Raw genomic sequence first — 26,135 nt, forward strand, 5'->3', positions numbered from 1 at the left:
AGTTCATCTTTTTATCCATCATAGATGCAACTTCAGTCTTTTCATGATTTAATCTTTATGCGCTTGCTCGTCTTACTGCACGTCTCCTTTCACTACTGCACCTTTGTATTTCTTACATTATTTTTTGTTGATTTGCTTTTTTCAGATCTTTGCAAGGCATTTTGACTTACACCTGTTGTGTCAGTTGTGCTCTTATCTTTGTGGGTTTAGGAGACGCCGCCCGCCAATCCTAAATCATATCTGCTGTATTTCTCATGAGGAAGAGAACATTATGAGCAAGCTGCTTTTCCTGTTGGTTTCAGAGGACTTGGCTTCGTCTTGTCAATCAGGGCTTCAGTTCGTGTGTTTTTAAGTTATTCTTCAAAGTCATTCATGAATATAGTCTCATCAGCCGCTTCTTCGGGGTCGGGTCGCGGTGGCAGCAAGCTAAGTAGGGCACTCCAGACGTCCCTTTCCCCACCAACGCCCTCCAGCTCCTCCTGGGGGATCCCAAGGTGTTCCCAGGCCAGATTGAATGTGTAGTCCCTCCAGCGAGTTCTGGATCTACCCCGGGGTCTCCTCCCAGGTGGCAGAGTTGGCAAATCCAGGTCCAGAAAGTAAAAATCCTAACCATGTATTTGCTGCACCCATGTGTTAACCAATTGATTCTAATCAACCCCATTCTTCAGCTTGAGGAAATACATGGTTCGGAGTTGTACTTTCTGGACCTGGTTTTGCCATGTCTGCCAGTTGGATGTGCTCGGAAAACCTCCAAAGGAAGATGCCCAGGAGGCCTCCTAATCAGATGCCCCAACCACTTCAACTGGCTCCTTTTGACGCGAAGGAGCAGCGGCTCTACTCTGAGCTCCCTCCGGATATCCGAGCTCCTCACCCTATCTCTAAGGCTGAGCCCAGACACCCTACGGAGGAAACTCATTTCAGCTGCTTGGATCCGGGATCTGACCTTTTAGGTCACTACCCAAAGCTCATGACCCTAGGTGGTGTAGGTTGGAACGAAGATGGCCTGGTAAATTGAGAGCTTTGCCTTCCCGCTCAGCTCCCTCTTCATCGCAGACTCGGCATTGCAGATTGGTCCTCGGGACCCGGAACGTCACCTCTCTGGCAGGAAAGGAGCCTGAGCTGGTGAGCCCGACTAGATATAGTTATGTGTGGAGGAGAGCCCAACTATATCTGTTTGGGCTCACCTCCACACATAGCATGGGGCTCTGGTACCAAATTCCTGGTGAGGGGCTGGAAAAAAAGAAAACATCTCCAATCATCTGGTCTCCATACTGAGTACATTTAGGATCTTCAGCCAAATAAAGCCTGTTGTGTCTGGTGAGCAGCAGTTTTATTGTCGTACTATTGAACCAGTAAGAGCGTGAACTGTGCTGTTACTCACTTCAGACTACTCTCCCAGCCTCGGTGTCGGCTGTGATCACGTCAATATGAAACTCGGCTTGAGGTGTATGTGCAGCATGCATTAGTAGCTAACCGTAGACCTAAAACAGTTTGCCGGAGTTGCACATTGATCTCAGGATGCTCGCCTGCTGTGTAAGTGGGGGGGGGGGGCGGTGCAGAATGTTCAAGTGTTTTCCCCTCCCCTTTCATCACTGCTGTGGATTCATTTATTTTTTTATGGAAGTGGGAGCAGCTATCTAGCAGCTAGTACAGGCCACCATGACAGAGAGAGAGAGCCAGAAAGGAGAGGTTTTGGCATTACGCAAATTTGGCAGTCTCCTTAGGTTTCCAAAAACACACGCACACACACACACAAGTCATTTACACAAAAGCACACGCATTTTCAATCTGTGCAACTTCCTTCACCCATTACCTGTATAAACACACACACACACACACACACACACACACACACACACACAGACACACACACAGACAAGGCAGGACCTGCATGCCATAGTGGAGGTGTCTGGACAGAGAAGCAGATGAAAGATAGGGACTTGTGTGTGGTGTGTGTGTGTGTGTGTGTGTGTGTGTGTGTGTGTGTGTGTGTGTGCACGTGCGCGCCCTGTGATGGCCTGGCAGCCTATCCAGGGTGTCTCCTCGCCTGCTGCCCAATAACTGCTGGGATAGGCTCCAGCAGTTATTGGGTAAGGGTTAAGGTTAGGATTAGGTAAGGGTAAGGGTTAAGGTTAGGATTAGGTTAGGGTAAGGGTTAATGTTAGGAGTAGGTTGGGGTAAGGGTTACGGTTAGGATTAGATTAGGGTAAGAGTTAAGGTTAGGATAAGGTTAAGGTAAAAATTAAGGTTAGGATTAGGTTAGAGTAAGGGTTACGATAAGGATTAGGGTTGGGTTAGGGTTAGGATTAGGTTAGGATAAGGGTTGAGGTTAGGATTGGGTTAGGATTAGGTTAGGATAAGGGTAAGAGTTAAGGTTAGGGTAAGGGTTAGGATTAGTTTAGGGTAAGCGTTAAGGTTAGGGTAAGAGTTAAGGTTAGGATTAGGTTATGGTAAGGGTTAAGGTTAGAATTAGGTTAAGGTAAGAGTTAAGGTTAGGGTAAGAGTTAAGGTTAGGATTAGGTTAGGGTAAGGGTTAAGGTTAGGATTAGTTTAGGGTAAGGGTTACGATAAGGATTAGGTTAGGATAAGGGTTACGATTAGGATTAGGTTAGGATAAGGGTTAAGGTTAGGATTAGTTTAGGTTTAGGGTTAGGATTAGGTTAGGGTAAGAGTTAAGGTTAGGATTAGGTTAGGGTAAAGTTTAAGGTTAGGATTAGTTTAGGGTAAGAGTTAAAGTTAGGATTAGATTAGGGTAAGCGTTAAGGTTAGGATTAGGTTAGGTTAAGGGTTAAGGTTAGGATTAGTTTAGGGTAAGGGTTACGATTAGGATTAGGGTAGGGTAAGGGTTAAGGTTAGGATTATTTTAGGTTTAGGATTAAGGTTAGGATTAGGTTAGGGTAAGGGTTATGGTAAGGATTGGGGTAAGGGTTAAGGTAAGGATTGGGGTAAGGGTTATGGTAAGGATTGGGGTAAGGGTTATGGTAAGGATTGGGGTAAGGGTTAAGGTTAGGATTATTTTTGGTTTAGGATTAAGGTTAGGATTAGGTTAGGGTAAGGATTGGGGTAAGGGTTAAGGTTAGGCATGTAGCTATGATGGTTAAGGGCTAGGGAGTGGATACAGTCAGTCAGTGCTGGCTGTTGGTGTTATTGGGTGGGTGGGCTGACAGATGCATTGTACCTGTCATGCTGCAGCAACAGCAGCATCACATCCCACACACCAAGTTACAGTAACGACAGTACACACCTTGTTATAACAAGTGCTCTACAACAATACACAGAAGTACCCACAAGAATGGCCTGATGCCAGAAAACTCTTTGTAGCTTTCTCTGTTTCTCACACACACACACACACTCACACGTTTCCTAATTTTGTTGGATGAATGTTTCAAATCCACAATTCCTTATTGGGTCCAAGTGCGTCTCCTCCAAAAAGCTAGCATAGGAAACGGAAAACCGCCATGGCAGTCTAGTCCGTTGCCTACCAACACGGGGATCACTGGTTCGAATCCCCGTATTATACCTCCGTCATGGTTGGGCGTCCCTACAGACACAATTGGCCGTACGTGTCCTGGTCGCTGCACTAGCGCCTCCTCTGGTCGGTCAGGGTGCCTGTTTGGGGGGGAACTGGGGGGAATAGCGTGATCTCCCACGCGCTACATCCCCCTAGTGAAACTCCTCACAGTCAGGTGAAAAGCAGCGGCTGGCGACTCCACATGTAGCGGAGGAGGTATGTGGTAGTGTGCAGCCCTCCCCGGATGGGCAGAGGGGGTGGAGCAGTGACCGGGACGGCTCGGAAGAGTGGGGCCAAGTACGATTGGGAGAAGAAGAAAAAAAAGAGGGAATTCTTAGCTACACTTACCATTAGCCGGTCCTTTCTTTAAAACCAAGTAAAACAAACAACAGTTTGTCATTTGGTCTTTTGTGTTACGGTTGGACGATGTGTCCCCAGGCTGTTAACTTCCAAATCTTCCAAAGACATCAAAGAAAATGGATGATAAAGTAAATAATCCACCTCTGGCTGGAGATGGATTATTTATTTGAGATTTAGATGAGGATGAAGATTATTTAGAAGAAGACGGCTGTTCGAATTTGTGTTTGCGGCGGCCTCGCCATGTGCTGTCCATCCAGTGTCTCCGTCCACGTCTGGGTTTTGTCTTCATTTGATGGCTGGGAGAGCTGGCGCTGGATCAGCTGGGAGAGCGGGGCGGGCTGGGCTGGCTGCTGGCCCATGCGGACCGGCCAACCGATAAACACTGAGGGTGGCCTGGCGGCGGCCTCACCTGGCGTTGAGTGTGGTGTTTTTGATGTCGTCGTGAGGAGGGTGGGGAGGTGTCGAGGGTGTCTGACTGGGAGAGCTGGTGCTGGATCACCTGGAGGAGCTTGGTCTGCTTCGTCCTGTGGGCCCATGGACCACGGCCCCTGCCTGGACAGGACGCTGAAATGGAGCGAGCTAACTTAGCTGCTGGCCCATGCGGACCGGCGGTTCCGGCAGTCGTCTTGGTGGGCATTCGACCCCTTTGGCAGTGATTTTATGTTTAGTTTTGATGTGTGTTGGTGTGGATATGTGTGTTAGTTTGGGTGTGTTGTCGTAGTTTTTGGTTGTGCTTTTGTGTTTGTGTTGTACTGACGTGGGCTGGGGGAAATGGCATTTTGTTTCATTTCATGTACACAAGTGCATGAAGTGACATGACAGATAAAGCGTTCCTGATTCCTGATTCCATGCTGACGCCCGTGCACACCTCCTCCTCCCCGCTCTCCTCCCCGCTCCTCCCGTCCCGCTGTACATCCACTGTCGCTGGTCAAGAGTCGGCAGCCGGAGACGTGGTGGATTCAGCCCAAATGATCAGCAAACCAGGTGTCAGCTGCCACAACCGACACCGGACACTGACACCTCATGTTCATACAGGCTTCAATAAAACACCAGTTAGATTGTTAACTTTAATAAAACACGTTAGATTTTCTTAACTTCAATAAAACACCAGTAAGAGCTTGTTAACTTCAATAAAACACCAGTAAGAGCTTGTTAACTTCAATAAAACACCAGTAAGAGCTTGTTATCTTCAATAAAACACCAGTTAGATTTTGTTAACTTTAATAAAACACCAGTGTGAGTTTGTTAACTTTAATAAAACACCAGTTAGGTTTTGTTTACTTTAATATAACACCAGTTAGAGTTTGTTAACTTTACTAAAATACCAGTTAGATTTTGTTAATTTTGATAAAATACCAGTTAGATTTTGTTAATTTTAATAAAACACCAGTTAGAGGTTAATTTTAACAAAACACCAGTGTGAGTTTGTTAACTTTAACAAAACACCAGTGTGAGTTATTTAACTTTAATAAAACACCAGTGTGAGTTTGTTAACTTTAATAAAACACCAGTTAGGTTTTGTTTACTTTAATATAACACCAGTTAGAGTTTGTTAACTTTACTAAAATACCAGTTAGATTTTGTTAATTTTGATAAAATACCAGTTAGATTTCGTTAATTTTAATAAAACACCAGTTAGGGTTTAACTTTAATAAAACACCAGTTAGAGTTTAATTCTAACAAAACACCAGTGTGAGTTTGTTAACTTTAATAAAACACCAGTGTGAGTTTGTTAACTTTAATAAAACACCAGTTAGAGTTTGTTGACTTTAATAAAACACCAGTGTGAGTTTGTTAACTTTAGTAAAACACCAGTGTGAGTTTGTTAACTTTAATAAAACACCAGTGTGAGTTATTTAACTTTAATAAAACACCAGTGTGAGTTATTTAACTTTAATAAAACACCAGTGTGAGTTATTTAACTTTAATAAAACACCAGTGTGAGTTATTTAACTTTAATAAAACACCAGTGTGAGTTATTTAACTTTAATAAAACACCAGTGTGAGTTTGTTAACTTTAATAAAACACCAGTGTGAGTTATTCAACTTTAATAAAACACCAGTGTGAGTTATTTAACTTTAATAAAACACCAGTGTGAGTTATTTAACTTTAATAAAACACCAGTGTGAGTTTGTTAACTTTAATAAAACACCAGTGTGAGTTTGTTAACTTTAGTAAAACACCAGTGTGAGTTTGTTAACTTTAATAAAACACCAGTGTGAGTTTGTTAACTTTAATAAAACACCAGTGTGAGTTTGTTAACTTTAATAAAACACCAGTGTGAGTTTGTTAACTTTAATAAAACACCAGTGTGAGTTATTTAACTTTAATAAAACACCAGTGTGAGTTATTTAACTTTAATAAAACACCAGTGTGAGTTATTTAACTTTAATAAAACACCAGTGTGAGTTATTTAACTTTAATAAAACACCAGTGTGAGTTATTTAACTTTAATAAAACACCAGTGTGAGTTTGTTAACTTTAATAAAACACCAGTGTGAGTTATTTAACTTTAATAAAACACCAGTGTGAGTTTGTTAACTTTAATAAAACACCAGTGTGAGTTTGTTAACTTTAGTAAAACACCAGTGTGAGTTTGTTAACTTTAATAAAACACCAGTGTGAGTTTGTTAACTTTAATAAAACACCAGTGTGAGTTTGTTAACTTTAATAAAACACCAGTGTGAGTTTGTTAACTTTAATAAAACACCAGTGTGAGTTATTTAACTTTAATAAAACACCAGTGTGAGTTATTTAACTTTAATAAAACACCAGTGTGAGTTATTTAACTTTAATAAAACACCAGTGTGAGTTATTTAACTTTAATAAAACACCAGTGTGAGTTATTTAACTTTAATAAAACACCAGTGTGAGTTTGTTAACTTTAATAAAACACCAGTGTGAGTTTGTTAACTTTAGTAAAACACCAGTGTGAGTTTGTTAACTTTAATAAAACACCAGTGTGAGTTTGTTAACTTTAATAAAACACCAGTGTGAGTTTGTTAACTTTAATAAAACACCAGTGTGAGTTTGTTAACTTTAATAAAACACCAGTGTGAGTTTGTTAACTTTAATAAAACACCAGTGTGAGTTTGTTAACTTTAATAAAACACCAGTTAGATTTTGTTAACTTTAATAAAACACCAGTTAGATTTTGTTCACTTTAATAAAACACCAGTTAGATTTTGTTCACTTTAATAAAACACCAGTGTGAGTTTGTTAACTTTAATAAAACACCAGTGTGAGCTTGTTAACTTTAATAAAACACCAGTGTGAGTTTGTTAACTTTAATAAAACACCAGTGTGAGTTTGTTAACTTTAATAAAACACCAGTGTGAGTTTGTTAACTTTAATAAAACACCAGTTAGATTTTGTTAACTTTAATAAAACACCAGTTAGATTTTGTTAACTTTAATAAAACACCAGTTAGATTTTGTTAACTTTAATAAAACACCAATTAGATTTTGTTAACTTTAATAAAACACCAGTGTGAGTTTGTTAGCTTTAATAAAACACCAGTGTGAGTTTGTTAACTTTAATAAAACACCAGTGTGAGTTTGTTAACTTTAATAAAACACCAGTGTGAGTTTGTTAACTTTAATAAAACACCAGTTAGGTTTTGTTAACTTTAATAAAACACCAGTTAGGTTTTGTTAACTTTAATAAAACACCAGTTAGATTTTGTTAACTTTAATAAAACACCAGTTAGATTTTGTTAACTTTAATAAAACACCAGTTAGATTTTGTTAACTTTAATAAAACACCAGTTAGATTTTGTTAACTTTAATAAAACACCAGTTAGATTTTGTTCACTTTAATAAAACACCAGTTAGATTTTGTTCACTTTAATAAAACACCAGTTAGATTTTGTTCACTTTAATAAAACACCAGTGTGAGTTTGTTAACTTTAATAAAACACCAGTGTGAGCTTGTTAACTTTAATAAAACACCAGTGTGAGTTTGTTAACTTTAATAAAACACCAGTGTGAGTTTGTTAACTTTAATAAAACACCAGTGTGAGTTTGTTAACTTTAATAAAACACCAGTTAGATTTTGTTAACTTTAATAAAACACCAGTTAGATTTTGTTAACTTTAATAAAACACCAGTTAGATTTTGTTAACTTTAATAAAACACCAATTAGATTTTGTTAACTTTAATAAAACACCAGTGTGAGTTTGTTAGCTTTAATAAAACACCAGTGTGAGTTTGTTAGCTTTAATAAAACACCAGTGTGAGTTTGTTAACTTTAATAAAACACCAGTGTGAGTTTGTTAACTTTAATAAAACACCAGTGTGAGTTTGTTAACTTTAATAAAACACCAGTTAGGTTTTGTTAACTTTAATAAAACACCAGTTAGGTTTTGTTAACTTTAATAAAACACCAGTGTGAGTTTGTTAACTTTAATAAAACACCAGTGTGAGTTTGTTAACTTTAATAAAACACCAGTGTGAGTTTGTTAACTTTAATAAAACACCAGTTAGGTTTTGTTAACTTTAATAAAACACCAGTTAGGTTTTGTTAACTTTAATAAAACACCAGTTAGATTTTGTTAACTTTAATAAAACACCAGTTAGATTTTGTTAACTTTAATAAAACACCAGTTAGATTTTGTTCACTTTAATAAAACACCAGTTAGATTTTGTTCACTTTAATAAAACACCAGTGTGAGTTTGTTAACTTTAATAAAACACCAGTGTGAGCTTGTTAACTTTAATAAAACACCAGTGTGAGTTTGTTAACTTTAATAAAACACCAGTGTGAGTTTGTTAACTTTAATAAAACACCAGTGTGAGTTTGTTAACTTTAATAAAACACCAGTTAGATTTTGTTAACTTTAATAAAACACCAGTTAGATTTTGTTAACTATAATAAAACACCAGTTAGGTTTTGTTAACTTTAATAAAACACCAGTTAGATTTTGTTAACTTTAATAAAACACCAGTTAGATTTTGTTAACTTTAATAAAACACCAGTTAGGTTTGTTAACTTTAATAAAACACCAGTTAGATTTTGTTAACTTTAATAAAACACCAGTGTGAGTTTGTTAACTTTAATAAAACACCAGTTAGATTTTGTTAACTTTAATAAAACACCAGTTAGATTTTGTTAACTTTAATAAAACACCAGTTAGATTTTGTTAACTTTAATAAAACACCAGTTAGATTTTGTTAACTTTAATAAAACACCAGTTAGATTTTGTTAACTTTAATAAAACACCAGTGTGAGTTTGTTAACTTTAATAAAACACCAGTTAGATTTTGTTAACTTTAATAAAACACCAGTTAGATTTTGTTAACTTTAATAAAACACCAGTGTGAGTTTGTTAACTTTAATAAAACACCAGTTAGATTTTGTTAACTTTCATAAAACACCAGTTAGAGTTTAACTTTGATAAAACACCAGTTAGAGTTTAACTTTGATAAAACACCAGTGTGAGTTTGTTAACTTCAATAAAACACCAGTGTGAGTTTGTTAACTTGGTGAAATGACAGAAGCTTTTATCAGACATGATGAAGTGAATCATTTTTTAAGATAAACCCAAAGATTCTGCTCCTCTGAAAAACTCTCACACTCAATCGGCTAATGCAAGAAGATGAAAGTTCCCCACACACACACACACACACACACACACACACACACACACACACACACACACATATGATGTTCATCTAATATAAGGCTACCAGGCAAAAAAATCGCTTCTTCCCCACAGCGGCATTCAACAATCACTCAACTGCTCTCTCTGTCTCCCTGTCTCTGGCTGTCTCTGTCTTTTTCTCCCTGTCTCTGTCTCCCTCTCTGGCTGTCTGTCTGTCTGTCTGTCTCTCTCAGTTTGGCTGTCTGTCTCTCTCTCTCTCTGGCTGTCTTTCTCTGTCTCTGTCATTCTCACACACACACACACACACACACACACACTCAAACACAGCCCTACTACTACACAACCACAACATGGACATGAGTACCACGTTGTTGCCATGCAACACGTATTTAGTGTGTCTTCAGTGGTGTTGTTACTCTCCGCCTCACGCCGGCTGTATATGCTGCTGACTCGCTGGCATTTCCACCTAGCTCATCCTGAGTTACTGTACCGTACCTTCCCAGGGAAACACGCTTACCATCTGTGTGTCAGCATTTGCAGTATTTCTCATATCTGTGGAAAATCCCCGTTTATGTTTGTCATCGGGGCAGGGTCCTCGACTGTGCATGCTGCGTTACCTGCTTTTACACACTGCTGCATTGTAAATTGTTTTTAGATAACGCATCTCATTTAAACACCGTGTTCTTGGCTTCTTATCATGCTGCACAGAGGAGAGCCACTGTCTCCCACTGGTTTATTCCCTTTGCCCACTTTCTGTGCTTTCTCTGAATCTTCAGTTGTGTCTTGTGTATCTATATGCCACCTCCTCACATTGTGTATCTATATGCCACCTCCTCACATTGTGTATCTATATGCCACCTCCTCACATTGTGTATCTATATGTCACCTCCTCACATTGTGTATCTGAAAGTCACCTCCTCACATTGCAATACATTGTATGCATTCTTGGGAATCCTTTAAAAGAGCCCATGTCATGCTTTTGGGTTTTCCCTTTCCTTTAATGTGTTATATAACTTGGAGAGGCGGCATGATGGCACAGTGGTTAGCGCGGTCGCCTCACAGCAAGAACGTCCTGGGTTCGAGCCCCAAGGTAGTCCAACCTTGGGGGTCGTCCCAGGTCGTCCTATGTGTGGAGTTGGCATGTTCTCCTCGTGTCTGCATGGGTTTCCTCTGGGGGCTCCGGTTTCCTCCCACAGGCCAAAGACATGTAGATCAGGTGAATCGGCCGTACTAAATTGTCCCTAGATATGTGTGTGTGTGTGTGTGTGTGTGTGTGTGTGTGTGTGTGTGTGTGTGTGTGTGTGTGTGTGTGTGTGTGTGTGTGTCGGCCCTGTGTGGTGGCCTGTCCAGGGTGTCTCCCTGCCTGCCGCCCAATGACTGCTGGGAAGGGCTCCAGCATCCCTGTGACCCTGAGAGCAGGATAAGATAATGGATGGATGTATCCGGCCAATTACCCCACTCTTCCGAGCCGTCCCGGTTGCTGCTCCACCCCCTCTGCCGATCCGGGGGGATGTAGCGCATGGGAGGATCCCGCTGTTCCCACGCAGACATGGGAAGAACTTGCAAACTCCACACAGAGGACGACCCGGGATGACCTCTCCAAGGTTGGACTACCGTGGGGCTCGAACCCGGGACCTTCTTGCTGTGAGGTGACCACGCTAACCACTGCGCCACCGTGCCGCCACTCTAGTGGAGCCCTAAATTAAAAATATAGAGCTAGAGTTAGCATGATATGGCCACTTCAAATCACAGGCCATTTATTACACAGAGATAACCAAGTAATATATGCGTAAAATATCTGTAATTGAACTGTGATGAGTGGTTTTTACTGAGTAACATAGGAGTAAAATAGGGTCTTTTCTATAGCTCTAGTTCAGGGGTCGGGAACCTTTTTGACTGGGAGAGCCATAAAAGCCAAATATTTCTAAATATATTTCATTGAGAGCCATATAGTATTTTTAACGTATAATAAATTAAATATGTCTTACTTTTAATGCGACTTCTGGTGCTGCATGGTTTTGCTGATGGCCTTGTAGTCTGGTTCATACGTGGTGAGGTTGAGCTTCATGCAGGCGTTGAGGCTTCCATCAGTTAAACGTGAGCGTAGGTTGGTCTTAATGTTCCTCATATGCGAGAAAGACTGTTCACATGCATATGTAGAGCCAAACATGGTCAATACGGCAATACTCACACGCTGCATTGTGTGGTATGTCACAGGAAGCTCGTTCCAAGTTTTAAGAATCAGCTGGTCTTCAGGTTGAAGATTTTTAATTTCTGTCCACTTGTGTTCCCTCGCCAGCTCTGCTCGCTGTCACGCAAGACTTTCCAACTCTCCATTAAGTGACTTGACTTACTCATCCACATGTCTGATGCCTTCAGGTCAGCAACTTCCAGCTCAAAGTCTCCGATAGAGACCCCGGGGATGCATGTCAGGTCGATTTTGTCCACTGCACACTCATGTGGATGAGTGATGAACTTGAAAAGACCAGTGCGCGCACGAAATTCTCCAAAACGTGCTTTGAATGACTGCAGGAGATTGAACGTAAAGCCAGCTAGCTGCTGGAGATCCAGATGTTGAGTGGAGTCACTTGCTAAGCATGCATCTCTAAATTGTTGTAGTCTTTCAAAGTGCAGAAGACGACCTGTTTCAATGTCCCTGAGAAAGACTTCCAGCTTGCTTTCAAATGCAAACACTGCTTGTTGAAGGGATGAGATTGTATTTCCAATACCTTGCATTTTCACATTGAGCTGGTTCAGATGGCCAGTTATGTCCACGAGATAGTGAAACTGCAGGAGCCAGTCAGTGTTGTCTAGCTCAGGATGCTTGACGCCTTTCATTTCAAGAAAAGTCCGGATTTCACTCAGGCAAGCTGCAAAACGGCTGAGCACCTTCCCCCTTGACAACCAACGCACGTTGCTGTGTAAAAGCAGACCGGGATAATGATTCCCAACTTCTTCTAACAGAGCTTTAAACTGGCGATCATTTAAAGCTCGGGCAACAATAAAGTTGACCACTCGAATGACCAGAGACATCACCTCGCCAAGCTCCTGGCCACACGTCTGAGCGCAAAGCGCCTCCTGGTGCAGGATGCAATGAAAACTTAGGATGGCTCTCTTTTCATGTTCACGGAGAAGCGCTACAAATCCTTTGTTCTTCCCCAACATACAGGGTGCACCATCAGTACAGACAGAAATAAGTTTATCCATCGGTAGTTTTTTTTCTTTAGCAAACTCCATGAAAGACGTGAATAAATCCTCTCCTCTTGTTGTCCCTTTCATTGGCAAAACAGCCAAGCTTTCCTCACGCAGTGTGTCACCTGCAGCATACCTGGCAATGATACTGCACTGAGATAGATGGCTAACGTCTGTTGACTCATCTAACGCGAGAGAAAAGTATGTCCCGGCGTTTATGTCCTTAATTTGTGTTACCTCGACTTGATTTGCCATCATGATGCTACGATCGTGCACAGTTCTTGCTGACAGGGGCATGTCTTTTATTCGTTTGATTATCTTGTCTTTATTTGGGAAGTCATCAAACAGTTCATTGGCCACATCAAGCATGAATGTTTTGGCATACTCGCCATCTGTGAATGACTTTCCATTCCTTACTATTGCCAAAGCCCCCGCAAAGCTAGCGGAATTCCCGTCACCTTGCTTGGTCCACACACGTAGTTGCTGCTGACTCGTCTGCACTCTCCGCTGTAGCTCCTCGCATGCCCTTTTCCTGCTGTCCCCCGCTGGATATTTCGATGCAAATGAAGCATGGTGCGTACTGAAGTGCCGCTTTATATTTGACCGTTTCATCGATGCAATTTTATCATTGCATATTAGACATACCGCAGATCCTGCTCTCTCCACAAATGCAAATTCCTCTGTCCACGCAGCCTGGAATGCACGGTAATCATCGTCTTTTTTTCTTTTCGCCATCTTTTCCGTTACAAGGGTTGAAGCGGATAAACTAGTTGGCTATCTGATAAAATTGATTTCTTCACCTTTACAATGACCCGGACATGCTCGCGAGCCGTTGGTTCCCGACCCGACCCACGGGTGACCCGTGACCCGTGAAATTTATCTTCAAAACTAATTTCTGTTTACTTTAAAATGGCACAGTATTATTAAGAAATATCACAAGTATCTTAAAATCAGTTCCAAACTGATATTTTTGAAAAAAAAAAATTTTTCAACTCAAAATTGTCTGGGAGCCATATGCCGTCACCGGAAGAGCCATATATGGCTCGCGAGCCATAGGTTCCCGACCGCTGCTCTAGTTGGTTTCCTTGCCATTATAATCCACCCGTCCATCCATTATCCACACCACTTATCCTGCTCTCAGGGTCGCGGGGATGCTGGAGCCTATCCCAGCAGTCATTGCGTGGCAGGGGGAGACACCCTGGATAGGCCACCAGGCTGTCACAGGGCCCACACACACACACCTAGGGACAATTTAGTACGGCTGATTTCACCTGACCTACATGTCTTTGGACTGTGGGAGGAAACCGAAGCACCCGGATGGAGGAAACCCACCCAGACACGGGGAGAACAGGCAAACTCCACACACGGCGGCACGGTGGCGCAGTGGTTAGTGCGGTCGCCTCACAGCATGAAGGTCCTGGGTTTAAATCCCGGGGTAGTCCAACCGCGGGGGTCGTCCCGGGTCGTCCTCTGTGTGGAGTTTGTCATTATAATGTGCTGTGAAATATAATCTACATCGAACACTGTGTGGGATAAATGTACAAATCTCATTGTGTCAAACAAGTATTTTGAATCCTTTTGTCTCAGGGATAAATAGTTATTATCTGCTGAACTGGAATATAAGGTGACTATTGACTGCCCTGCTGAGTGACATGACCATAGTAAAGATTGCATCACATTCAATGTTCACCCTATATTCAAGTTTGACGGTTAATTGCAACCCATCCCTGTGGAAATCAAGATGTTTCCTTGGAGAACATGTCATTCGGTGATTTAGGACTTCCATGACTCTCTTTAATCAAACAGTTTTCTCTCTGGGGATTTTCTTTTCCCGGTCGGTAACACTAAGGAGTTTTTTGGCACTCTATGACCCCAGAACAATCGCAGATGAACCCGTTGTTATTTGGAGCGTGGCACATTCTCCAGGTCCACATCCCGATGTCTCAGTTGGGGAGGGTTTCGGTGCTGACCTGTTTGAGGGACAAAAGACGCCCAGAGCCATGGGTGATTGCACACCAAAGCTGAGGTGTACTCAGCCCTGTAATGAGCTGCTGATGGATGGCCTTTTTCCTGACAACGTGTGAGCCCCGGCTGAGCCCAGCTGTAGAGGAGGAGGAGGAGGAGGACCCTTGGCTCCCAACCACAACCTGGGGGGAGAGAGAGCTCTTTGAGCCTCTGAAAGATCCTAAAGAGTTCTCCTGTTCCCTGGAAACAGAGGGAGTTAGCCATTTCTTTCTTTGTGATCAGATGTTGGATTTAAGAATGAGAGAGTAGAAGAAGCAGGAGAGGAAAAGACACTTTTATTGTCATTGCACATACTACATAGAGCGAGATTCCTTCTTTTTCCCCCCTTTTTTTAAAGTATCCCCCTTTTCCCGCCCAGTTGTACCCGGCCAATCGCCCCACCCTTCCGAGCCGTCCCGATCGCCGCTCCACCCCGTCTGCCAATCTGGGGAGGGCTGCAGACTACCACATGTGGACTCGCCAGCCGCTTCTTTTCACCTGACAGTGAGGAGTTTCACCAGGGAGACATAGCGCGTGGGAGGATCACGCCATTTCCCCCAGTTCCCCCTCTTCCCCAAACAGGCACTAGCAGTTAGCTTAGCCTGCCCCAATTACTCGTCCTGTCAGACCACCCTCCGTGTTTCCTCCTCGGGCAGGGGTCATGGTCCCCGTGGCAACCGGATGACACAGACCCAAGCCCCCCCCCAGCCGATCCAGCGCCAGCTCTCCTGGAGCCTATCCCAGCAGTCATAGGGAGGATTCAGTACGGATTGTGGGAGGAAACCGGAGCACCTGGAGGAAACCCACGCGGACATGGGGAGAACATGCAAACTCCACACAGAGGACGACCTGGGACGACCTGGGACGACCCCCCCCCCCAAGGTTGGGCTACCCCGGGGCTCGAACCCAGAACCTTCTTGCTGTGAGGTGACCGCGCCAACCACTGCTCCACTGTGCCGCCCAAGCTTTATCTAATCCAAGAAAAAACTCAGCTGTGTACTCTTTAGACCCCCGAAGACCCGTGTACTCTTTAGACCCCCGAAGACCCGTGTACTCTTTAGACCCCCGAAGACCCTTGTACTCTTTAGACCCCCGAAGACCCGTGTACTCTTTAGACCCCCGAAGACCCTTGTACTCTTTAGACCCCCAAAGACCCATGTACTCTTTAGACCCCCGAAGACCCGTGTACTCTTTAGACCCCCGAAGACCCGTGTACTCTTTAGACCCCCGAAGACCCTTGTACTCTTTAGACCCCCGAAGACCCATGTACTCTTTAGACCCCCGAAGACCCATGTACTCTTTAGACCCCCGAAGACCCGTGTACTCTTTAGACCCCCGAAGACCCGTGTACTCTTTAGACCCCCGAAGACCCGTGTACTCTTTAGACCCTTGAAGACCCGTGTACTCTTTAGACCCCCGAAGACCCGTGTACTCTTTAGACCCCCGAAGACCCGTGTACTCTTTAGACCCCCGAAGACCCGTGTACTCTTTAGACCCCCGAAGACCCGTGTACTCTTTAGACCCCCGAAGACCCGTGTACTCTTTAGATCCCCGAAGACCCATGTACTCTTTAGACCCCCGAACACCTATGTACTCTTTAGACCCCTAGAGGACCCATGTACTCTTTAGACCCCGAAGACCTGTGTACTCTTTAGACCCCCGAAGACCCGTGTACTCTTTAGACCCCCAAGACCCGTGTACTCTTTAGACCCCCGAAGACCCGTGTACTCTTTAGACCCACAAGACCCGTGTACTCTTTAGACCCCCGAAGACCCGTGTACTCTTTAGACCCCCGAAGACCCGTGTACTCTTTAGACCCCCGAAGACCCGTGTACTCTTTAGACCCCCGAAGACCCATGTACTCTTTAGACCCCCGAAGACCCATGTACTCTTTAGACCCCCGAAGACCCGTGTACTCTTTAGACCCCCGAAGACCCGTGTACTCTTTAGACCCTTGAAGACCCGTGTACTCTTTAGACCCCCGAAGACCCGTGTACTCTTTAGACCCCCGAAGACCCGTGTACTCTTTAGACCCCCGAAGACCCGTGTACTCTTTAGACCCCCGAAGACCCGTGTACTCTTTAGACCCCCGAAGACCCGTGTACTCTTTAGACCCCCGAAGACCCGTGTACTCTTTAGACCCCCGAAGACCCATGTACTCTTTAGACCCCCGAAGACCCATGTACTCTTTAGACCCCCGAAGACCCGTGTACTCTTTAGACCCCCGAAGACCCGTGTACTCTTTAGACCCCCGAAGACCCGTGTACTCTTTAGACCCTTGAAGACCCGTGTACTCTTTAGACCCCCGAAGACCCGTGTACTCTTTAGACCCCCGAAGACCCGTGTACTCTTTAGACCCCCGAAGACCCGTGTACTCTTTAGACCCACAAGACCCGTGTACTCTTTAGACCCCCGAAGACCCATGTACTCTTTAGACCCCCGAAGACCCGTGTACTCTTTAGACCCCCGAAGACCCGTGTACTCTTTAGACCCCCGAAGACCCGTGTACTCTTTAGACCCCCGAAGACCAGTGTACTCTTTAGACCCCCGAAGACCCGTGTACTCTTTAGACCCCCGAAGACCCGTGTACTCTTTAGACCCCCGAAGACCCGTGTACTCTTTAGACCCCCGAAGACCCGTGTACTCTTTAGACCCCCGAAGACCCTTGTACTCTTTAGACCCCCGAAGACCCATGTACTCTTTAGACCCCCGAAGACCCATGTACTCTTTAGACCCCCGAAGACCCGTGTACTCTTTAGACCCCCGAAGACCCGTGTACTCTTTAGACCCCCGAAGACCCGTGTACTCTTTAGACCCTTGAAGACCCGTGTACTCTTTAGACCCCCGAAGACCCGTGTACTCTTTAGACCCCCGAAGACCCGTGTACTCTTTAGACCCCCGAAGACCCGTGTACTCTTTAGACCCCCGAAGACCCGTGTACTCTTTAGACCCCCGAAGACCCATGTACTCTTTAGACCCCCGAAGACCCATGTACTCTTTAGACCCCCGAACACCTATGTACTCTTTAGACCCCTAGAGGACCCATGTACTCTTTAGACCCCGAAGACCTGTGTACTCTTTAGACCCCCGAAGACCCGTGTACTCTTTAGACCCCCAAGACCCGTGTACTCTTTAGACCCCCGAAGACCCGTGTACTCTTTAGACCCACAAGACCCGTGTACTCTTTAGACCCCCGAAGACCCATGTACTCTTTAGACCCCCGAAGACCCGTGTACTCTTTAGACCCCCGAAGACCCGTGTACTCTTTAGACCCCCGAAGACCCGTGTACTCTTTAGACCCCCGAAGACCCGTGTACTCTTTAGACCCCCGAAGACCCGTGTACTCTTTAGACCCCCGAAGACCCGTGTACTCTTTAGACCCCCGAAGACCCGTGTACTCTTTAGACCCCCGAAGACCCGTGTACTCTTTAGACCCCCGAAGACCCGTGTACTCTTTAGACCCCCGAAGACCCGTGTACTCTTTAGACCCCCGACGACCTGTGTACGCTTTAGACCCCCGAAGACCCGTGTACTCTTTAGACCCCCGAAGACCCTTGTAGTCTTTAGACCCCCGAAGACCCGTGTACTCTTTAGACCCCCGAAGACCCGTGTACTCTTTAGACCCCCGAAGACCCGTGTACTCTTTAGACCCCCGAAGACCCGTGTACTCTTTAGACCCCCGAAGACCCGTGTACTCTTTAGACCCCCGAAGACCCGTGTACTCTTTAGACCCCCGAAGACCCGTGTACTCTTTAGACCCCCGAAGACCCGTGTACTCTTTAGACCCCCGAAGACCCGTGTACTCTTTAGACCCCCGAAGACCCGTGTACTCTTTAGACCCCCGAAGACCCGTGTACTCTTTAGACCCCCGAAGACCCGTGTACTCTTTAGACCCCCGAAGACCCGTGTACTCTTTAGACCCCCGAAGACCCGTGTACTCTTTAGACCCCCGAAAACCCGTGTACTCTTTAGACCCCCAAGACCCGTGTACTCTTTAGACCCCCGAAGACCCGTGTACTCTTTAGACCCCCGAAGACCCGTGTACTCTTTAGACCCCCGAAGACCCTTGTACTCTTTAGACCCCCGAAGACCCGTGTACTCTTTAGACCCCCGAAGACCCGTGTACTCTTTAGACCCCCGAAGACCCGTGTACTCTTTAGACCCCCGAAGACCCGTGTACTCTTTAGACCCCCGAAGACCCGTGTACTCTTTAGACCCCCGAAGACCCGTGTACTCTTTAGACCCCCGAAGACCCGTGTACTCTTTAGACCCCCGACGACCCGTGTACTCTTTAGACCCCCGAAGACCCGTGTACTCTTTAGACCCCCGACGACCCGTGTACTCTTTAGACCCCCGAAGACCCGTGTACTCTTTAGACCCCCGAAGACCCGTGTACTCTTTAGACCCCCGAAGACCCGTGTACTCTTTAGACCCCCGAAGACCCGTGTACTCTTTAGACCCCCGAAGACCCGTGTACTCTTTAGACCCCCGAAGACCCATGTACTCTTTAGACCCCGAAGACCCTTGTACTCTTTAGACCCCCGAAGACCCGTGTACTCTTTAGACCCCCAAAGACCCGTGTACTCTTTAGACCCCCGAAGACCCGTGTACTCTTTAGACCCCCGAAGACCCGTGTACTCTTTAGACCCCCGAAGACCCGTGTACTCTTTAGATCCCCGAAGACCCATGTACTCTTTAGACCCCCGAAGACCCGTGTACTCTTTAGACCCCCGAAGACCCGTGTACTCTTTAGACCCCCGAAGACCCGTGTACTCTTTAGACCCCCGAAGACCCGTGTACTCTTTAGACCCCCGAAGACCCGTGTACTCTTTAGACCCCCAAGACCCGTGTACTCTTTAGACCCCCGAAGACCCGTGTACTCTTTAGACCCCCGAAGACCCGTGTACTCTTTAGACCCCCGAAGACCCGTGTACTCTTTAGACCCCCGAAGACCCGTGTACTCTTTAGACCCCCGAAGACCCGTGTACTCTTTAGACCCCCGAAGACCCATGTACTCTTTAGACCCCCGAAGACCCGTGTACTCTTTAGACCCCCGAAGACCCGTGTACTCTTTAGACCCCCGAAGACCCGTGTACTCTTTAGACCCCCAAAGACCCGTGTACTCTTTAGACCCCCGAAGACCCGTGTACTCTTTAGATCCCCGAAGACCCGTGTACTCTTTAGACCCCCGAAGACCCATGTACTCTTTAGACCCCCGAAGACCCGTGTACTCTTTAGACCCCCGAAGACCCGTGTACTCTTTAGACCCCCGAAGACCCGTGTACTCTTTAGACCCCCGAAGACCCGTGTACTCTTTAGACCCCCGAAGACCCATGTACTCTTTAGACCCCCGAAGACCCGTGTACTCTTTAGATCCCCGAAGACCCATGTACTCTTTAGACCCCCGAAGACCCATGTACTCTTTAGACCCCCGAAGACCCATGTACTCTTTAGACCCCCGAAGACCCGTGTACTCTTTAGACCCCCAAAGACCCGTGTACTCTTTAGACCCCCGAAGACCCGTGTACTCTTTAGACCCCCGAAGACCCGTGTACTCTTTAGACCCCCAAAGACCCGTGTACTCTTTAGACCCCCGAAGACCCGTGTACTCTTTAGACCCCCGAAGACCCGTGTACTCTTTAGACCCCCGAAGACCCGTGTACTCTTTAGACCCCCGACGACCCGTGTACTCTTTAGACCCCCGAAGACCCGTGTACTCTTTAGACCCCCGAAGACCCGTGTACTCTTTAGACCCCCGAAGACCCGTGTACTCTTTAGACCCCCGAAGACCCTTGTACTCTTTAGACCCCCGAAGACCCGTGTACTCTTTAGACCCACAAGACCCGTGTACTCTTTAGACCCCGAAGACCCGTGTACTCTTTAGACCCCGAAGACCCGTGTACTCTTTAGACCCCCGAAGACCCGTGTACTCTTTAGACCCCCGAAGACCCGTGTACTCTTTAGACCCCCGAAGACCCGTGTACTCTTTAGACCCCCGAAGACCCGTGTACTCTTTAGACCCCCGAAGACCCATGTACTCTTTAGACCCCCGAAGACCCATGTACTCTTTAGACCCCCGAAGACCCATGTACTCTTTAGACCCCCGAAGACCCGTGTACTCTTTAGACCCCCGAAGACCCGTGTACTCTTTAGACCCCCGAAGACCCGTGTACTCTTTAGACCCCCGAAGACCCGTGTACTCTTTAGACCCCCGAAGACCCGTGTACTCTTTAGACCCCCGAAGACCCGTGTACTCTTTAGACCCCCGACGACCCGTGTACTCTTTAGACCCCCGAAGACCCGTGTACTCTTTAGACCCCCGAAGACCCGTGTACTCTTTAGACCCCCGAAGACCCGTGTACTCTTTAGACCCCCGAAGACCCTTGTACTCTTTAGACCCCCGAAGACCCGTGTACTCTTTAGACCCACAAGACCCGTGTACTCTTTAGACCCCGAAGACCCGTGTACTCTTTAGACCCCCGAAGACCCATATACTCTTTAGACCCCCGAAGACCCGTGTACTCTTTAGACCCCCGAAGACCCGTGTACTCTTTAGACCCCCGAAGACCCATGTACTCTTTAGACCCCCGAAGACCCGTGTACTCTTTAGACCCACAAGACCCGTGTACTCTTTAGACCCCGAAGACCCGTGTACTCTTTAGACCCCCGAAGACCCGTGTACTCTTTAGACCCCCGAAGACCCATGTACTCTTTAGACCCCCGAAGACCCGTGTACTCTTTAGACCCACAAGACCCGTGTACTCTTTAGACCCCGAAGACCCATGTACCCTTTAGACCCCCGAAGCCTCATTTGGGCACGTTTACTTCTTTCCAGTGTACCTTTTTCCCCAGCATGGATGCCTTCAGGGCCCCCTTCTTCATTACTGGAGTTTGTTCGGCTCCTGGGTTATTTGCCCCTCTGGTAAACAAGGGTCACCGTGCCAACCCGGATGATCCTTACTGCCTCCGCCGGCTGGCTGCCTCCGTCAGGTCCACCCGCTGAGGAACTGAACCGCTGTGATTCGTATCGAGCAGCCAGGAAGGCATACGGGCAGGCGGGGAAGCCACAGGTGGTCTGCAGGTTATTATCCACAAACACGCACGTAGACTCGCGCACACACACACACACACACACACACACACACACAGACACACACACACACACACACACAGACACACAAGTACTGAAACCTGTTACCACCTCCATACCCCGTGTTATCTGAGAGCAGTGATTATCTGCTGAGACTGTCCAACTGTCTGTTGTGTGTGTGTGTGTGTGTGTGTGTGTGTCTGTGTGTGTCTGTGTGTGTGTGTAGATGAAATATCGTTGATAGCTTGTTCTCGGCTTTGAGAGAATGTGTGGGGTTTTTGTCATTTGCTGCTTGTCAGAAGTGGGTTTCGCAGAGGCGGGCGAGAGCTGTGCTCATCCGGCACATCTCACACATGAGACGGTCCCACTTGTGTGAAACTTATTAACCGTTTTTTTTAACTATTCTAATTAAACGCTTCATCTGAAGGCTAATAAAGTTATGATAAAGCTTGTCCTCTCTTGTTTTTGCCCATGCAGGACTGCAGCGTTAGAAAACCTGTCCGGCGTGGTGGACGGGAGTCCATTAATACCGCGGGCCGCCGGTGGTGAAAGTCGGTTTGAGTCAGTTTGCGTGTCATTGCAAAGGGAACTTTATTCATTGTCGAACGTATTTCTCCAGTACCGAAGAGAAAGACCAGAAGCCTGAGGTTGAGATTCTGGCGTGGCTTCACGTTTGCGGCGGCCTCCCCCAGTACCGTCCATGCAGTGTCTTTGTCCACGTCTGTATCTTAAGTTTTGTCTTCGTTTGATGGCTGCGAGAGCGGGGCAGGCTAAGCTAACTGCTAGCCTGTGCAGACCTGCGGTTCTGACGGTCAGCCTGGCCGGCGTTGGTTCCCTCGCACAGTGATTTTTTTGTTTAGTTTGGATACAGTATGCGTTAGTTCGGGTATGTGCGTTCTTGTCGTTTCGAGTGTGTTGTTGTCTTTGTGTTGCACCGCTGTGGGCTGGGGGAAACGACAAAGTGTTGCCGAGTCCCGATTACAGGACGTCGACCTCGGGAAGACTCGGTGACCAGCTGAAGACATGTAACTACTGAAGAGATGCTTAGAGAGTTGTGTAAATTGTGTACATGCTGACTGAGTGTGTGTTTGATGCTCTGCAGGCTGTCCAGTCTCCTCGCGTGCTGTCGGTGCCGGTCACGTGGGTGAAGGAGGGGGGCGTGGTGCGCCTGGGCAAGAGATACCTGCAGGCCGAGTACAAGGGAGCCGGGGCCGACGACATTGTCTACACCATCGTGTCCGCCAACGGGAGCCCTCAATACGGTATGCACCCAGTCAGTCAGTCAGCCAGTCAGTCAGTACAGCAGTCAGTCAAATCAGTCAGTCAGTCAGTCCATCCATCCATCATTCAGTCTGTCGGCCAATCAGATTCATTCGTAACACTTTCCTGAAGTAGAAAGAAATGCAGTACACTTGACAGGAAATAAATGTACATAAAGAATAACAAATATCAGGCGTCCAGCTAGCATGGCGGTCTATTCCGTTGCCTAGCAACACGGGGATCGCCGGTTCGAATCCCCGTGTTACCTCCGGCCCTACAGACACAATTGGCCGTGTCTGAGAGTGGGAAAGCGGATGTGGGTATGTGTCCTGGTCGCTGTATGGTAGTCTGCAGAACCTCCCCGGATCGGCAGAGGGGGTGGAGCAGCGACTGGGACGGCTCGGAAGAGTGGGGTAATTGGATGGGTATAATTGGGGAGAAAAAAGGGGGAAAAAAAGCCAAAAAAAAAGGAAATATGCATCAAATATACATATAGAATACATGTACACACACACACACACATAGTATATATATATATATATATATTTAGAGAGAGAGAGAGAGAGAGAGAGAGAAAGAGAGAGAGAAAGAGAGAGAGAGAGAGAGAGAGAAAGAGAGAGAGAAAGAGAGAGAGAGAGAGAAAGAGAGAGAGAGAGAGAATAAAACAAATGTGTGCAGAGGGTTAATACAAATGTCGGATTCCCCTCCTGTCCACTGATCCCCACCGTCTGGTTTTACTGAAATGTTGGTTGTTGAATAATTTAGAGTGGGTGAATAAAGCCTCCTGCAGCAGGAGTGGAGTGTCAGTGTCCCTCTTATGCTAACAGACGGGGTCATGTCCTCTGCAGCAGTACACGCCTTCACCTGGAAACAACTTCCTTGCTCTCGCACGTTTATTGATTGTGGACTAAAAATAAAAGAGGACGTTGTTGTGCTCAGCATTCCTCTGTCTCCTTTACCTTCCCCTGCTTTCCCTCTTTCGTCTTTCTCCTGTCCTCTCTTCATCATCTGCTGACCAACCTTCGTCTTCCCCCGTCTTTCCCCCCTCTCCCACTCACTGTATCAGGACCTTTATTTCCATATTCTCAGTCCTTTTCTCAGTTTTGGCCTATCTCTCTCTCTCTCTCTCTGTCTGTCTGTCTGTCTGTCTGACCGTTCATTCTCTGTCTTCTGTCCCACACTGTCCTCGCCTATTCTAAATATCATCCCTTTTTGTCTTTTTCTTTTTTCTTTTCTTTTTGATTGTTTTCTCCCTTTCCCCCCCCAATTGTACCTGGCCAATCACCCCACTCTTCCCAGCCGTCCCGGTCGCTGCTCCACCCCCCTCTGCCGATCCGGGGAGGGCTGCAGACGACCGCATGCTTCCTCCCATACATGTGGAGTCACCAGCCGCTTTCACCAGGGGACGTAGCTTGTGGGAGGATCACGCTATTCCCCCTAGTTCCCCCTCCCCCCTGAACAGGTGCCCCGACCAACCAGAGGAGGCACTAGTGCAGAGACCAGGACACACACCCACATCTGGCTTCTTCATGTTCCGCCACGGCCATGTGGCGTGCTGCTACAACACAAGCGCCTAACCGACAACAAGAAAACATGATGCATGTCGTCGCTGGGTCAACTTTGTGTTTTGTTTTGTTGTTTTTTCGAAAAAGCCTCCAAAGGAAATGGCAGCGATGTGGCGTTGGCTGGTTTTCTCATTTGCAGTGAATGACTCGAACAACCTTTACAAACTCAGAGCAACAGCTGCAGAGGTCGGGTGGCTAGCCGCTGTGTACATCAGTTGTGTACTGTACCTTCAACAGCTACCTAAACTTTACCCTAAACTACTACCTGACCTAACCCTAAACCCAACCGCTACCTGCCCCATGCATCATAAATCAGGGCAAAAGTTCAATGTCAGACGCTTTGGAATACACGCCGCGTCTCCTGTGGACACCGAAGGGTGCCTTGTACATCATATGCTGACCTTGATATCACCTTGTCCGGGCGCCGCCGTGGCCCCAGGAAGAAGGTCCTGGGTTCGAGCCCCGGGGTAGTCCAACCTTGGGGGTCGTCCCGGGTCGTCCTCTGTGTGGAGTTTGCATGTTCTCCCCGTGTCTGCGTGGGTTTCCTCCGGGTGCTCCGGTTTCCTCCCACAGTCCAAAGACATGTGGGTCAGGTGACTCGGCCGAACTAAATTGTCCCTAGGTATGTATGTGTGTGTGTGTGTGTGTGTGTGTCGGTCCTGTGTGATGGTCTGGCAGCCTGTCCAGGGTGTCTCCCCGCCTGCCGCCCAGTGACTGCTGGGATAGGCTCCAGCATCCCCGTGACCCTGAGAGCAGGATAAGCGGTTCGGGTAATAGATGGATGGATCCCCTCTGTTGCTGTATCTCTTTACTAATCAATCATTTGCTACTGTTTGAAGCGCTCTGCTGGGTGTCTGAGTAGCCAGATATCACAAGAAGTTGAGGTGAATACTGAGCTCTGATTGGTGGATTGCTGCGTCGCTTATTATGTTGCGAATGGTTGACCGTAATGCGTTTCTCCCGCCGCCTCATTATGTGCCGTCTCCTTCCAGGCGAGGTGGTTCTGGTGCCCATGCCTGCTGACGGCCCAGCCGAAGCCTGGCAACCTGACGCCGATGGCTCCACTCCAACCAGCTCCTTCACCCAACAGGACGTCAATGACGGCACGGTCTGGTACCGGCATTCCGGCGCGGGGACGCACAGCGACATGTTCCAGTTCCAGGTGGGTGTCGGTTCTGAGTGCTGGACAGCAGAACCGGGACTGTTACGGTCCCAGTAGTCAGCGTAGAAGCCCGCCTTTACTCATTAATGATGCTGTTTTTATACTGTTATTGAAGCGAGGTAGCGTCCCACCACATGATCCCATCCGGTCAGCTGGGAGGGCTCGTTTATCTGAAGACACAAGGATGTGAACAGTATATTTAAAGAAGAAGAAGAAGAAGTGAGTTTCGGGACCTCGATGTCGGACTATCTGCCTGTACAGGCCTACAAATTGTGAAACCTGCGTCATACAGAAATGAAGTTCACGAGTATCTTTTCTACAGAGAGCAAAAAGCCTGAACCGGGTCTTCCTTAAACTCGCTGCTGAAATCATTTCCTGTAACTACCGC

The 26,135-nt window shown here is 46.5% G+C and overlaps 1 protein-coding gene across 1 annotated transcript in view; it reads left to right on the plus strand.

Annotated features, from left to right (window-relative positions):
- fras1 (Fraser extracellular matrix complex subunit 1) overlaps positions 1 to 26,135 on the plus strand; it is a 333,688-nt gene that overhangs the window by 196,293 nt on the left and 111,260 nt on the right. The window contains exons 28-31 of the mRNA XM_056280308.1: positions 14,614 to 14,746; positions 22,238 to 22,325; positions 22,863 to 23,022; positions 25,578 to 25,747. Of these exons, the coding sequence (XP_056136283.1) occupies positions 14,614 to 14,746; positions 22,238 to 22,325; positions 22,863 to 23,022; positions 25,578 to 25,747 (551 nt within the window). The remainder of the gene's footprint in view (positions 1 to 14,613; positions 14,747 to 22,237; positions 22,326 to 22,862; positions 23,023 to 25,577; positions 25,748 to 26,135) is intronic.

This window comes from Lampris incognitus, chromosome 1, assembly GCF_029633865.1.
Source record: "Lampris incognitus isolate fLamInc1 chromosome 1, fLamInc1.hap2, whole genome shotgun sequence".
NCBI classification, from domain to species: Eukaryota; Metazoa; Chordata; class Actinopteri; order Lampriformes; family Lampridae; genus Lampris; species Lampris incognitus.